Raw genomic sequence first — 15,654 nt, forward strand, 5'->3', positions numbered from 1 at the left:
GAGTGAAGTACAAGGTCCTTTTTGGCAGGTCGCAAATGACTTCGTCCTGTCAGCCTCACTGGAATAACCCGCAGTGTGTATGAGTGTAGCTATCCACATGTAATGGGACCACCCAAGACGCACTTTAATGCTGCGCCTCTAAAGGGCCCTAATCAATAAATTATATCTCATCTGTTTAATCTGTACAACATGTGAGTCAAATCTGTCGTCACGTCTGTGCTTTCCCATCTTTTTAAAACCCGTTAAGATTTGATAATCCTCCAGTGTGCACCAGGCGTCACGGGTTGTTGGGTCTCTGACTATTTCCTAGCAAGGACCAACAACTTCCTGAAGTCTCTGGAGGAAGCAGGACAACTGCTGCTGAACTGAAAGTGTATCATGAGCCAAAAAGAAGGAATAATTAATGCTAATGTGAATAATAGCAAAGTAAGGCACTGTTCCTCCACATGCAGAGTGGTGGACAGGCAGCTGGTCAAACTACACGTGGGCTGATGTGTCTGTGGAGGGAATCAAACCTTTGACTGTAACCACCTGATGAATTAATGCTGACATTAATCTTGTTTTACTGAAACTGATATCTGTGGTTCATTGTGGAAACCACCCAGCTGTTCTCCTGCCTGATCGTCAGTGTGTAATCCTCTGTCGCCCTCTTGTGGACACGACCCACATCTCTCCTCTGCCTGCCTTTTCTCTATGTCTTACGCTTTGCTGAATGTGATTATTTACACCACATTTTCCCAGCATGCCTGGTTGGATTGATGTCTTGTGTTAGAGCTGAAAATTGACCACGACAGTGAACATCCATTCATTCATTCAGGTCATGTTGTAATTTGCGTGAGCTCTCCATTAAATCACTTCTTTCTCACCCTGTCCCACCCTCCACTCCCTCCCCCTGTCTGTCCTCTTGTCATTAGACAATCACCCTGGTTCTGCACCCATACTCCAGCTTGCTGCCTCCTCCTTCCAAAACCCTGGTGCCCCCCCTCATGAAACCAAAAGTAAGTTCCAGTGAAGCTCCAGAGACGACTCTGCTATAACGCTGCTTTGTCGTCGTGTGAACTTTAACACTTTAACTGTGTTTTGTCGTAGTTTTCTGAACTTTTAATGGATGGTTGCACTTCTATACCTTCATGTCCTGCTTTTGGCGAGAGCTGGTTGTGAACAGTGTTGTGAAAGTTCGTCCTTAGAGAGATTCAGTAACTGAAAGACTTCCCTTCCTCTTGGTGGCTGTTCAAGCCTCAGGATCCTGAATCACGCGTCTCACCTGCTTTATACTAACACCGTCTGTCATCTTCGTTTGGCAACTTCTTGTTTTATGCATTACAAGTTACAGAGAAACTTATTTTGGCATCTGGAATTCAAGAGAAAAGTCACAGATTAGTGCTGCAGCCTCTGAAGTGCCGGGAGTTGCTGCTTTTCTGTGCTTCATGTTATTGTACATTGAACGTCTTTGGTTTTTGGAGTGTTAGCGTTAGCTTGTGCCGACCTCTTCAGCCCTCAGGGCATTTTTTCCACTGGAAAGTATTAACAGAGCCCAGCATGTGTGCAGTTGCTCCTGTCATCACCAGTTATTGTAGTGTCTTTTTATTGTTATGCTTGAACTGTGGAGTCACTCTTAGTTTGGCCTCTAGGGGGCAGCGTTGACCTGTACTGACTCCATGGTTCACATGCTTCAGCAGAGATCCAACACTTTGATTAAAACACCTTATCAAGCATCTTTGGATCCAGATGGGGTTTGAGATTGAAGCCTTAGCTTGACCCCTTTGTTTTATTCTCATATTTTAGGCTCACAGCTCTTTTCAGAGTATGAGACGTAGCCCATGAGAACAAGAAGAGGCTTTTGTCCGCCGTCGGCAGATTGACCGTCGCTGCCTCCAGCTTTACGTGCTGTCTGTTTGTTCGAAACTTTTCCTTCGCCTCCATGCATCCACTGGTTTTATCTGCAGTCTGTCTAAGTCACTGTACACAGTTCAGCCTGGCATTTCCTCCTGAGCGGCAGTGAGCAGCAGAGGCAGGAGGTTAGAAAGTGGTATCTCTCATCGCTGACATGTTGTGTACACATGAAATATGTTGATATAAAGGGGTCGTGTGTATACTGTTTGTTCGTCTGTGCGCGGACACTGCGAGGACCTTTTCTTGTGTGTTTTTGTATCCAAGCTCTGTCCTACCCCGGTGAGCCAGCAGCTGATGACAGTGATTACGTATAGGGAGGTTACATAATGGAAGTGCTGTAATACAGGACTTTGCATGAAGTTGCTTTGATGCAACATGTGCAGGCTGCTGTGCATGTCCTGCTGACTGTGTTTCTGGTAATTGCTGAAGTTCTTTGAATTCAAACGTGGATTCTGATTTTACAAGGAACCTTTCTGAGTCAGAAATGTGACTCCGTCAGAAGTTGTGCAAAGCTGAAGTCCCCCGGGTTGTTTTCAGGGGTTAATCGGAGTTGAAACACCTGTCAGCCTCTTCTGTTTACGCTTGGATCATGTGTGCCTTCAATGAGTCTGTTTTTCCATCCACACAGCTTACCCGTCTCTCCGGATAGAGAAGAACGACCTGAGGAGCGTGACTCTGATAGAGGCCAAAGCTAAAGTGAAAGACATCGCCATCTCGAGGGAGAGAGTCACACTGCGAGATGTCCTACATGAAGGTACTTGTCTGTCTTACTCTTTCTTTCTCCCGGGGCTGGACCGCATGTCTGAGTGAAATGAGTGAATTTTCACCTCACTTTACTCCTCGTCATCAATCATCATCTTCATCATTCCCCGTCACTTAGCTGTCAACCAGGAGAGACTAATTACAGTACAGGTCGGCACGTCTGCGGCTTGAGTTGAAGACAGATCCACTTTTTAATCTGCTCCCGCTGATAAACCGCTGCGGATCAGAGCAGACTCTGCTGTGACTCTGGGTGTTTATTCGTCCAGAAGCTCCGGTCTGTCCCCAGCTCTGTCCTCCAGAGGTCCCCGGCCCTCAGCACCTGTCCCTCTGCTCCTCCCAGCCCCCACTCAACGCTCTGCAAAGCCCCACAGCACACATTTGAATGAAGGATTCAGTTCAGCCCTACTCTCTCCTAAAGAAGCTCCCAAGTTACTTTGTACTCTGCAAAAAGGCGTCAGCGTTATAGTCTGCTGGCTCTGCAAAGAGCTGCTGATCACAGTGGTTACCACGTTTGTCCCCTGTAGGTACAGTGCATATCTTTTGTGGTTGTATTTCTCAATATCGGAGAATTATCCTTCATCATGTTTCTCTTCTCCGATCGTACAAAACTCATTAAGATTAAAGACTTCACTGAAATATGATGAGAAAGAAAGTGTCAAGAACACGTATTTATATATGAACACTTATACTGAAAGAAGAGGGGGACAGAGGCCTCCTGACAGTCTGTGATGATCTTTAAAAAGACAAAAAAATGAGCTGGAATCAGCGAGCTTTGTAACTGCCCAGCTCTGAAATTTGAATACTGCTCCAGTTTATCTTCCACAGCACAGAAATTTAGGAGTTCGTTCGACATGGGCCTCAATTGTGAAGTAGTAATGGAAGCATACAGGTGCACGTCCATCCAAAATGCATTAAAACGCTTTAATCCAGTTGCCCAGACCACCTCTGCCGGTGGTCAGGGATGCGTTTGCACACGTGAACGACAAAATACAAGATGCAGTCACGAAACTGTCTGTTCAGAAGACAAAGAGCCTCGGACTCGTTAAGATTTACACTGTCAAGCTTGACTTTGCACCTGTTAACAGCTGTGAAATACCAACAGGTGCGAGGAAAAATCTAACGTTCTTGCAAAAAGCTGAGTCCATGAAGGTGAAACACCTCTCACGCTGAGTGTTTGTGGACTCTAGATCATGTGATTTCTGTTTATTCTCAGTAGGTTAACGTATGTTTGTGGTCTTATTCACAAACATCCATATCGTCCTCGTGTGTGTGCGTGACCTACGAACGCGATCTTTGCCCTCTTCCTGCCCTGAGTGAGCATGCCTCATCAGATCAGGTCTGAAGCTAAACCAGCAAAGGTTGGTTCTTGCTGAGGCGTTTTGCACGTTGACAGAAAGTCTTAGTAGCTGAAGTTCCTAAATCTGCGTCTTTGGCTTCGTATCAAAGACGAACGCGAGCGTCGGAGCTTCAGCTCGGCTGCGTCAGCCTCTCGCTTCAGACGCTGAACGCTTTTGGAGACGTTTCAGCATTGTCATGGAGTGATGGAACTGAACAAGACTGTACTTCACCTCCTGGAGGTTTGCCCACTCTGGGGTTTAGTGTGGCTGTGTGGATGATGTAATAGTTACCCAAGGGTGTCTGCAGCACAATGACAGAGAAAAGTGTGGGTGTTCTGTTTTTAAAGGTCTTCTGATGGTTTACATTCATTCTGCTCTCTGCTCAAGTTGTTTGTCGCCTACTTTAACATCTTACTGTTTCCAATACAAAAGCTCAGCCTCCAAACCTCCAAATATGTCTTTGACAGTGACGCGGCTCTGTTGAAAAGTCAGCGACCCACACTGAATTATCCCCACAACTGCAGCGCAGACAGCCGTGACATTTTCCACAGACGTTCACGTTCCCCTGAGCTTGATTGTAATAACTTCTGAGTTTTTATCAAAGCTCAACATCAGGTCAGATATTTTCTGAGCAAATACCAAAACAATGCAATTAGCCTCAGCTGTTCTTTGGGTTTAGTGCCAGTAAGCAGTAACCAGTTAGCATGCTAACACATTAAAAGAAGATGCTAAACATTACCTGCTAAATGTTAAAATTGTTTTGTTAGCATGTTAGCATTGAGCCCAAAGCACCCTGCTGCCTTAGCACAGGCTCTCAGAACTGCTGACGAGGCTTGTTAACCATCCTTAAACTGGACTCTGTTTAAGCAACTTTCAACAAATGAATCAGATTTCAGTGTCAGACACCAGCTCGGCATGGCCTCTGATCAGCCTCTGAGCTGCTTGGTCTATTCTTTAGCGAGCTCCTGTGTTTTTATTGTACTTGTCTTGTTGTTGTACTTGGCTTTTATTGATCTGTGCCTGATTGAACTCTGTAATGGTGCAGCGTCTTTGTGGACAGTTGTTGAGACTTTATGATGCCTGTACCTGCACTTTGCCTCGCGCAGAGTTTTCTTTTCAAACCTCAGCTGCTATCTTGATGTAAATATTGATACTAGGCAGTGCAAAGTAGGTAAAAGGTTCAAAGTAATGTAACTATCGTATCATGATTCTGCACAGTGTGCCAGTCTTTGCAAAGACCTGCACTCGTGGATCTCTCCAACTTCCTGACTTAACTTGATGTTGTTAGCTTGCCGCTGCAGTTGGGGCAGATTCACGTACATCAGATCCTGCATACAAAACTGCAGCAAACGCTAAATAAATACTGAACACATTAGACAAAGAAGCTACCAATATACGCACAAGGCCGTGTCTCAGAGGCAGATGAACTCTGAGTTGGGATCTGTTTTGGGGAGCCAGCAGGTCCAGACAGGCTTGACGTTTCACGCTAACCCTGTTGTTATGCTCTGTCTCATCTCCTGTCGAAACACCAGGCGTAGTTAGCCTCAGGGCGTAGATTTCTTTCGAAGTTTATGTTGATGGTTTATCTTCTTAAATAGCGCTTTACCTCAGTAAAGTCCTGGAGCAATGAGGTGACAGTTTAGACAAAGAGGATGAACGCTCGCTTTGCCTTTCCACATCGTACGGATTTCATTCTCAGTGACGGAAAGTCCTCTGAGCTCCAGTGAATCTCCTGTTTTGGCTCTTGTCAGACTGACAAGAGCCAAAGCTGCCTGATCCCATTAAGAGACAAAGCATTTTAAGCAGAAAACTGTCCGTCTCTGTCTGCTGAGCAGCCAGGCGTGGCGGCCTGTGAGTGAGGTGACATTTGGGCCTTTGCGTGTGGCGCCTCCGGCTGTGTCTCTGCTGCCCTTCTCCTCAAATACAACCCTGCGCTTTGTCTTTGACAGGCACGTTTGGCCGCATCTTCCACGGCGTGCTGCTGGACGAAAAGGACCCCAGTAAAGAAAAGCAGGTGTTTGTGAAGACCGTGAAAGGTACGAGCTCCATCCCGCCGTTTACTGCGCAGCTGAATGCTCAGCTGTCACAGAAATGAAAATATTGTCAAGTCATGTGTGTTGTAAGTTTTCCCATCTCTCATATTAATGTGCAACAGACTGTGGGTTTTTTCAAGAAGTGTGTAGGTTGGGGAAGCAAAAGCTGCAATGCTCAGTGAGCGTCATTAGACCAAAACGTGATTGTGATGCGAAGACGAATGACGATAGTGGCAATGATCCCGCAGCTTGTTAACCAAACACTGTCTATCGGAAACGGTGGGTGTTTCTCTAATGGCCTCAGCAGATGGCCCTACATGGTTTCCATCCAGTAACCAGATGCAGAAATTTGACAATCAGTGAGTTATATGTGTTACTCACGCTGCAGGGTTTGCATGCCAGTGAAAGGACTCCTTAATGTGCGGCTGTCAGGTTCTTTGTTAGCGCCGTGTGTCAGCTTTCTCTGCCAGTCGCCTTCTGACCTCTCCATTCTCTCATGTTTACTCAGGGAGGGGTGGATACCATTCACTGAACAATATCCTCATGCCAGTCTTGGCTCTGTTAAAGTCTTTACTTCCTCCTCATGTGCCTTTTGGGAAGGGAACAATACTGCTTTCCATAAGTACCAGACGATGGCAAAGCTGCATACACAGATTAAAAACTGGACCTCAGTGAGCTTGGCACAAGTCAGTTTTCCTCTGAAGTTTCCCACTACAGATGACTGCTGGCAGAGGAAACCGTGCAGGGAAAACAATAAAAATCAAACCCTGCATGGGGTCTGAGGGCGCTGAAATTATGTCCTTCACTTTTCAACTTGTTAACCGCTCAGTGCACTCCAGTTCGGCTTTATTTTTCTGATGAGATTTTGTGTCTGATGAAACTGTTCAGATCATGCGTCGGAGGTGCAGGTGACCATGATGCTGACAGAAAGCTGCAAGCTCCGTGGACTTCATCACAGGTGAGTGGAAGTGAACACAAAGCACTGCTTCTGCGTGTATGCGTCTGAAACCACCAGGTCACGTCGCGTACGCATCGGCCCGTCACTGCTGTCCCCTGTCCTGTCCCCTGTCCTGTCCCCTGTCCTGTCCCCTGTCCTGTCCCCTGTCCTGTCCACCTTGCAGCAGCTTCAGCTCTTCACGCAGCCGTCACAGTTTGGTCTGCTGCTGAGCCGACGCTGTTCCTTCAGAGCAGTTCCTGTGGTCGTCCTTTAAGGTCTCGGTCTGAGTGCTGACGAAAGAACACCACATTTTTACACATAGAGCTGAAGCTGTGAGGAGAACAAAACACTTTTCTGACAAACGCGACACTGCAGTTGAGCTTTTTCTGCTGTAGCTTTGCTAGCGGGGGTCTCCCTCTGAATGCGTTAGCTTTAGTTCATCATGTCGTTTGGACTTTGGACACTCACTGTCTTTATGTTGATCCACTCCATCCTCTTTCTCCTTTATGAGGTCAACGTGTTAACATTTTCTCTTACTTCCTCTTCCATAGTTTGGAAATGGTTTGTATGACTGCTCCTAGCATGTACTTTCTTTTTCCAAGAACCCCTGTGACGCATAGCAAGCGTCTACACGTCTATGTCACACTGTAGGTGTTGTGTTATACGGCACTCCTGTTGCTCAGCTGGTTTTTCTCTCCACCTTCAGAAACCTGTTGCCCATAAGTCATGTGTGCACAGAAGACGGAGAGAAGCCCATGGTGCTGCTGCCTTTCATGGCTTGGGGGAATCTCAAGCTCTTCCTGCGGCAGTGCAAGCTAGCTGAGGCTAACAACCCGCAGGTGAGGCTGCAGCTCGGCGTACACGAGGTGGAGCTGAAAACATGACTCACTTACTAAACCATTAAGATAAATGCCTCAGTGCCAGTCAGGCATGGTGTTGGATTGAGACCTTTATTAAGCTATTAAAATAAATCCCCCAAATTGGAAGAAAAGTCAGATTCTCTCCAAGAGTGAAGCCTGAAAGAAGGTTTTGTGTGTTTGAAGCAATCAACACCAGGTAACATCTCCCAGTAACTACTGTTTACACTGTTATTAGAGTGACTGCTGAGACATCATGAAGCCGCCGCTCAGGGCTCAGATTTTTACTCTCGATGTAAAGACAATCAGGCTTTTGTACAGGTTAACCCCAGGGAGTCTTTGATGTGCTTGGCAAAGCCACAGCACACATCCAACCAATCAGTCAACCCCAGAATACAGATGTAGCAAACACTTCGCAATCACAAGATGAAGCTTGCCAAGTGTTCGCAGGAATCAAAACCGCTTCGTAAAGTTTGAGGCCGCACATCAGCGCCTTCCTTCTCAGCGATCTCATTATGTCGTTTTGGCTGCGGTGGGAGACAAAGACACAGTCATTAAGTTGTGCAGTTGCAATAAACTCTGAGCGATAAATCTAAAGTGTTTCGGTGCAGAGAGATAAAGCTGTGGGGGAAGCGCTGAGGGAGCAGTGCTTCAGTGTGCCATTCGCTCTGAAAGGGAACATCTGGTTTGGAAGGTGGAACGTGGAGGGAGAAGTGTGGAGTGGTGACCTTTTCCACAGTTGTCATTTTTCCACTGTTAACGTGACTGCGTGCATACAGACACACACAGTGTTAAGTGTTGTCACCTCTGTCCGCTGGTCGCCAAGCCTTTTTTCTCCCCGTTGTAGGATGAATTAATTTAGGTTGTATCACACTGTCCATTGTCAGAGCATTAAACAGCCCAAACATTTCCTGTGTGTGTGTCTGAGCAGGACTGTGCAGCTGATTAGATCAGCCGCAGAAATGTATGAATACACGTCGGCTTATGGCTCTGTTACTTCAGGAGCAACACAGCGTTGTCTTTTAAGCTACACAGGATGTTTATGTATGTAAAAGCTGCTTCACTTTCTGTCCTCTCAGACACACCTGCTGGCCGAGCTATTGTCTTCAAGCACAAAACAGACTTTCTTTAATGTCACACTCCGCCTCAAAGCTTTGAGTCAGGGGCTTTCTGAGTCACGTGATTCACATTGTTTTCCCTCTGGTCCATGTCGGTAACGTAATTTTACATTTCGGTGCTGATGTAGCTTCAGTTTGTGCACTAGAGCCTCGTTGCTCACAGCGCTAAAGGCAATGCTAACATGGACTTTAAGGACTGTAGGCACAGCTGTCCATCTTAGTTTAGCGTGCTAACATATGCTAATTAGCACTGAGCACAAAGTTGTAGTTGTTGTGATGTTCCTCTCAAAGCCTGTGCATGAACTCCCATCTCTGACTGATGCTGCATTCAGAGGAAATAAGAACAGTTTGACACAGGAGACCGTTTTCTGCACAGTAAAGTCACGTCGGCTGTCCCCCCTCCCTCCCTTCTTGTGTTTTTCCTGTCTCTGCTTCTCAGCTGCTCATTGTCTCCGTGTCCCTCATTTCCTTTCAGGCGATCTCTCAACAAGACTTGGTTTACATGGCCATTCAGATTGCATGTGGGATGAGCTACCTGTCTCGCAGGGAGGTCATCCACAAAGACCTCGCCGCCAGGAACTGCGTGTAAGTGTCCCTGACCCGACTCAGAGCTGCCGTCATTTGTCCTCACGTCTTCCCTGAAGCTTTGGGGTGATTCGGTTTGGAATTTAATCACTAAAATATAAAGACGCCGACTTTTCTCTCTCGTGCCCCCTCTGACAGCATTGACGACAACATGCAAGTGAAGATCACAGACAATGCCCTTGCCCGAGACCTATTTCCCATGGATTACCACTGTCTGGGGGATAATGAGAACCGGCCCGTCCGCTGGATGGCCCTGGAGAGCTTGCTCAACAACGACTTCTCCAGCGCGAGTGACGTGGTGAGTTTACTCTCTGCAGCTTAACTGTGCAACCCTGTGATTAACCTCCCCTGTGCCTCAGTTGGGTTGCCAAGAAGAAACAAAACAGATTTCAGGGAACTCGATGCGGAGAAGGTGATGCAGGAAATGGCAGCGGTCGTATCCGAGCCATTCTTAGACGCTGGTCAAGGTGTCACAGGGAAGGGAGGGGAGTGTCTGGCTCTTCCCTCTTTCCTGTGTCAGGATAGCAGAGGAGGCGCTGCAGAGACAGTCAGGAAGCTCGACAGGTCCTCGGAGACACCAGTCAGACGTGCCCCCACCCCTCCACATTCCTCTTATGGTCACGCTGCTTCATGGCCATCACGCCCCTCCTCTACACTTACAGTTAACAGAGGCCTGGCATCGCCAAGCAGCGCAGCTTTAGGGAAAGTCCAGACCTGGAGCTGCGTAGCGTCACATAAGGACTCCATACTCTCAGTGGACACGAGCTGGACAGGATGAGCAAGTGTCTGTTAGACCTTGCGGGGGAATGTTGGCCGTGGCCTGGGTACTGATTCAGGAACAGGATGGATTACTGTTCACCACCCCCTCCCTCCACGGTGCCCCTAAATCACTCCCTTCACTTCCTTTAAAGGCGCGGTTGAATTAAAGCTCCAGCGTGGAAGATTTACGCTGCTCATTTGGCAGAAATGGTCTTCATAAGGATGTTTTCATCAGCGTAGAATCGCCTGAAAATCAGAGTCGTTGTGTTTTTGTTACCTTAGAATGAGCTCCTAATATCTACAGAGGGAGCAGGCCGCCATGTTGCACCGCCATTCATGTTTTTCATGACTTTTACAGCCGCACACACACTTTGAAGAAGAGGCAGCCTCACCAGCAGATGGCACGCTAACACGACACAGGCTAGTGTGTTCAGGAGTCACCGTCAGGTCAGAAGAGATGCCCAGGTTATCTTTGGTCAGGGTTAGCATGGCTCCCACAGTCGCCACCTTAGATACAGTGAAGTGAAAGGTCACGTGAGGTCAGCCCTCGCCAGAGCCCCCAGCCTCCTTCAACATAACTCCCACCCGACTGTTTACTCTGAGCCTCCTAACAGAAACTCGCAGCAGTGATGTATATTCCAAATATTCTCACCAGCATCGTTTCCTGGGATTGTTTCAGCGGAGCGTTTGTGTTTGAATCTGCGTGTTTTCCGCGCTCTGGTCAGAGACGGCGGTCTGATGCTAACTCACGGTGTTTAGAAACAGTTTGGGAATGAGCGCCCTGTCCCGCCTCGCTGTTAATCGCACGCCATGTTTTCACAGTGGGCCTTCGGAGTGACGCTGTGGGAGCTGATGACGCTGGGGCAGACGCCCTACGTCGACATCGACCCCTTTGAGATGTCGGCCTACCTGAAGGACGGCTACAGAATAGCACAGCCAATCAACTGTCCAGATGAGCTGTACGTCCATTCATCACACACACACACACACACACACACACACACACTGATTCTGGTTAATTGATCGGTCAGAAAATGATTGGAAATTAACAAAACAAGCAGTTGGAAGTAATTGTTCGTTGAAGTCTTAACGAGATCAGACGAATCTCATCGAGACACTTTGTGCTCGTCCAACTTTTCTGGAATTGGCTGAATGAGAAGTAAAAATAAAAAAGTGATTAAAACACATGATCAGAAGCATTATTGACCACTGAGAAGCAGCAGCCAATCAAAACCATACACGATAAATATTTAAGAATTCTCAAGAAATACTAAATATACAGTTTCTTCTAAAATTGAACAAAAGAAAACATCCTGAGAACTCTGACGGCTGATTGGAGGTTATGGACTCTGTGGTCTTTATTAAATGTACTAATAAGTAATCAATACTCAGCTGAACTCTCACTGACGGCCTCAGTTTGGCCTCTACAGGCGACAGGACCAGCTTTGATTTGATTCGTCCTCTGAGTCCTTCTCACCGTGAACACGTAATATGAGTTTGCAGAGCTCTCAGAGTGTGTAAGAGTGTGTGACAGCGATCAGCAGCTGATCAGCGATCAGCGTTTGTCCTCTGAAGCTTATCAACATCCTGTGGAGAAGGAGCAGCCTTCGCCCACGGCGTCGTTTTCCCAGCACAACATCGTTATTTAGATGTTTATTTGGATCTCAGAGCTGCAGCGGTGGGCCGTCAGGGCGGATCAGCACGTGATGACTGATGGGGTCAGTGAGCGCTGAAGCTTTGGGTGATGGGAGCAAATTCTCGAAGGTGTAAAACCATGAGTCCAAAACAATTAGGACGCTGTGTAAAAGGTCATTTCTGTCCAGCTTTATGTTGATTATACGCAGCCAGACGTCGCAGTAAAGCCTTAAAGTCCCAGCAGTTTGTAAAAGATTGTCTGCATGTCTGCTGACACTTCAGTCAAATTCTGATAAACGTCTGTCATTTCAGATGTTTCTGAGCTTCACAGAAACAAGTCCATCATATATAATTTCATTTTTCACCTTTAGGTTTCACAATCAGAAAACACTTCAGAAGAAGTTCAGAAAACTAAGAAAATCTAATTATTGCTCTTTCAATGTTTTACATCGCAGAGTAGTTTACCGGCTAAAAGCTGTCGAATAGCAAAACAATTTGAGGATATGGAATCATCATAAAGGACTGAAAAAACATGTTTCGTGCCCACTTTTCAGTCACGTTCTGTTTGCATCGACCGAAAAACGCTGGAAAGACCCCGAGTCGGGTCAAACACCCACAGAGATAAGGGAATAATTACCTGGAATCTGCAAAATAACCCAACACGGTTTCCTTCAGATACAATAGGTGGTGAGGTGATGGCTTCCTTTTCCACAATATTCGAGGTTGCACAATAAAACATTTGAGGCCATGCATTGATTATGAAATGATTAAATCTCGCTCATTGATATCAGCGCTGCGCAGGCAGCTCCTGTAATACCACCAAACCACAACGCCTCTCGATCCGCGGCCTCCGCTTCCTGTCGTTTAACCGGACTCCTCTTTCTCGCCTCCCCCCGTCTTGCAGGTTCGCGGTGATGGCGTGTTGCTGGGCCCTGGACCCCGAGGAGAGGCCCAAGTTCCAGCAGCTGGTCCAGTGTCTGACAGAGTTCCACGCGGCGTTGGGCGCCTACGTCTGAAAACAGGCTCGTTTTCCCCCAAAGCAGCGACATCGAAGCTGGAGGACGCTGTTCAGAAGGAGCACATGTACGAGAGTGTGTCTTATCAGAGGGACGAGCAGCCGGTGCTTTTATTTTGTACAGTTCTTTTGGAGTTTTTATATAGCTGAATTTCCTTTTTACAGCATAGCAAAGTAAAAGGAGTCTTTGTTGAATATTGTTTCATGTGCTTTGAAAGCGTCTTAGCAGCGGCGGACACGGTGCTCTTCCCGACACGCTGGAAAGACGTCCCCGTCATTTACAGTCACATGCCACAGGACACGTTTTTAAAGGAGGAATCAAAGCAGTGTTTTTAACGTAGTGGAACAGAGTGAACTGTAGGCGTGACGTGCATCAGAGTATCTGCAGCAGCCTCATGTCTGTCTAAACATCCTCTGATGTGCTGCTCCGCCCTGCAGCTCCACCCTGCAGCTCCACCCTGCAGCTCCGCCCTGCATCTTCAGCCTGGTACGAGAGGCCTCCCGGAAACCAGATTCAGGTGTGTGGCGACGGTTTTGGAGACCTTTGCGAACGGTACACGGTTTCCTCTGGATGACTGAACTGTGGCACAGACGAGTTCTGCGTTCTTCGCGGATCACGTGGGAACCGGCGCAGCGCAGCAGAGCGACTCACATGAACTCTGAAGCCCCCGAACCCCGGAGCGAATCCTGGACACGATCATCGTCTGAAGGCCACCTCCTCCTTCCTGTTTTGTACATTTTATTTCAACTATCACGACCTCGGGACAGAATTATCTTCTTGTTTTTTGTTTTATAAGCTTGATTGTTCTGCGTCAGAACACAGCCTTTCACAGGAGAGTTTTTTTTTGTGAGTAACTAGAACACTAATAATCACTGTGAACACACACAACCAGCTCGGTGTCCCCTTCGTCTCACGCCTTTAACGTCTCTGTGATGTGTCTTTATGGTCACTGCATGTTGAATTAAGGTTGTAAACTGCTTCCCGAATTCATATCCACAAATTAAATGGGATCTTTTAAGTATAGACCGTGCTCTTTACTCATTTCTTTCATCAAAGGCGCGCTGGGCATCCAGCAGAAGCTCGTCTCTTTGTTTCACTTGATACCTCGTTTCTGTTTGTTTTGCATCACAAAAGCCACAGTCGAAGCCAAGTGTTTTGGTACAAGAATGTTTTTGTGTTTAGCCTGCAGAGCTTCAAACCGCAGCGGTGCCTCTGCTGCTGCCAACCGTCCACTTGTTGATAGCAAAAAGAGCCAAATGAGTAAAGCTCCAGCTATTAATCCTGGAATATCTGTGTTACCAAACACACGTCCTTGTGTTCGTAATCTAAGAACGCTGTTGTGGATTCCTGCGTCGCTTCTTTTCCTTGTTTTTCTTTGTGTTGCTTTTGTTCTGCCTCTATAGCTTTAGGCTGAAGTTGATGTCACACTTCTTCACGATGCTGTAATGGAAACTTTTGTAAAATCGAATTTGTGCAGAATCCTTAAAGCCCTGCATTAGTCCTTGTCCTTACATGCAGTCAGTGTTTGAGGCAGCGTTTCGTGTAACGTTCGAGGACTCGTTGAGTGGGAATCAACGCCGGCCTGATCAGCGAGTTGTTAAAGCACCAAAGTTTTCTGTTGTTTCGTGCCTCAGCCTCTCTGTCCCTGCATGCTTTGCTCTCATGTCTGTCATGAGCCAGCTGGACGTCACTGGAGTGAAGTCAGCGCGAGACACTTCCTCACAGCCGCCGCGGCGTTTGACGGCGGCGTCCTTCCCAAATAACATCAGTCACCGTCGGGTTTCACGCCGTCGCCGTCAGAGGGCCTGTGTCAGTTCTGCGCAGCGCTACAATTACAGCACAGTAATAGACCACAATGCAATGCAGCCGCAGGACGTGTTGAGTAAGTGGACATTCACATTACCAGACTGTGTGTCTCAATGTTGGAGGGTTGACTGAGCAAGCGAAAGCCAGAAGTGCAGCAGGCTTGAGAGGCTTTCCAGGTTTCCTCTTCACGCTCCTGCAGGTGAGCCGGCTGACTGCAGCAGCCGTCACTTCACCTCGAAACGAGACAGATTCAGCTTCACCTGACTCACCTTTGAGTCTGACCCTCAGAGCACATTTCTGTGTTTCTATTATTTTGTCTACTGGCATGTATTTAAAATAACTGAAACACCTCATTCTCTCCTTTGATTGGCTGAATCAGAATGTCATTGAACTGTACTTGAACACACACTAATCTGAATATTGTCCTTTAATTGGAGGCTTTCTGTGAAAACCACAGAGTGACAGGCTTCATGACAGGCTCACATTGCATCATAAGAGCTGCTATAATGCTTCATAATGAGTTAAAATGGGTCATAACAGCAGCTGTAAACATCACAAGTTTGATCCTAATAGAGAATCATGTTCACTCATAATCTCTGAAAGTCCCTTTCAAAGTTTTCTGTGTATCGAGGTGATTTCAGACTGTCTTTACCTTCATGACAGTTTAAAATCTGCTAACAGTATGATAATCAATAGTCCATAAACTGATCGAGCAGCTCAAAATCTGCATTATCAGTAACATGAAACCACTTTTCAACACTTTAGACAGACCATAGACTGAAAGGGGGCTGAAAATCTGTTCTGATTCTGGACGTTTTGCAGGGCGAGGACATCATATTTGGACTGAAGACACCACTGAGGACACTGAGCTCTGTCCGGTAATTCGAGGGGTTTCTCGGCCTTTTCAAAAGCCTTC

General features: G+C 47.0%; 1 protein-coding gene across 4 annotated transcripts in view; it reads left to right on the plus strand.

The window, feature by feature from the left end:
• The window catches only part of ryk (receptor like tyrosine kinase), a 32,694-nt gene extending 18,741 nt beyond the window's left edge, over positions 1–13,953 (plus strand). For 2 of the 4 annotated variants that reach the window (XM_070960396.1, XM_070960397.1), the window contains exons 8-16: positions 915–998; positions 2,522–2,647; positions 5,942–6,028; positions 6,914–6,983; positions 7,669–7,801; positions 9,413–9,522; positions 9,661–9,820; positions 11,104–11,240; positions 12,821–13,953. In XM_070960396.1, coding sequence (XP_070816497.1) covers positions 915–998; positions 2,522–2,647; positions 5,942–6,028; positions 6,914–6,983; positions 7,669–7,801; positions 9,413–9,522; positions 9,661–9,820; positions 11,104–11,240; positions 12,821–12,932 — 1,019 coding nt within the window. In that variant the 3' untranslated portion in view covers positions 12,933–13,953. The remainder of the gene's footprint in view (positions 1–914; positions 999–2,521; positions 2,648–5,941; positions 6,029–6,913; positions 6,984–7,668; positions 7,802–9,412; positions 9,523–9,660; positions 9,821–11,103; positions 11,241–12,820) is intronic. The other 2 variants (XM_070960398.1, XM_070960399.1) reach the window with 1 other exon arrangement.
• The last annotated feature ends 1,701 nt before the right edge of the window (positions 13,954–15,654 follow it).

The sequence above is a fragment of the Chaetodon trifascialis genome, chromosome 4, assembly GCF_039877785.1.
Source record: "Chaetodon trifascialis isolate fChaTrf1 chromosome 4, fChaTrf1.hap1, whole genome shotgun sequence".
In the NCBI taxonomy this organism is placed as follows: domain Eukaryota; kingdom Metazoa; phylum Chordata; class Actinopteri; order Chaetodontiformes; family Chaetodontidae; genus Chaetodon; species Chaetodon trifascialis.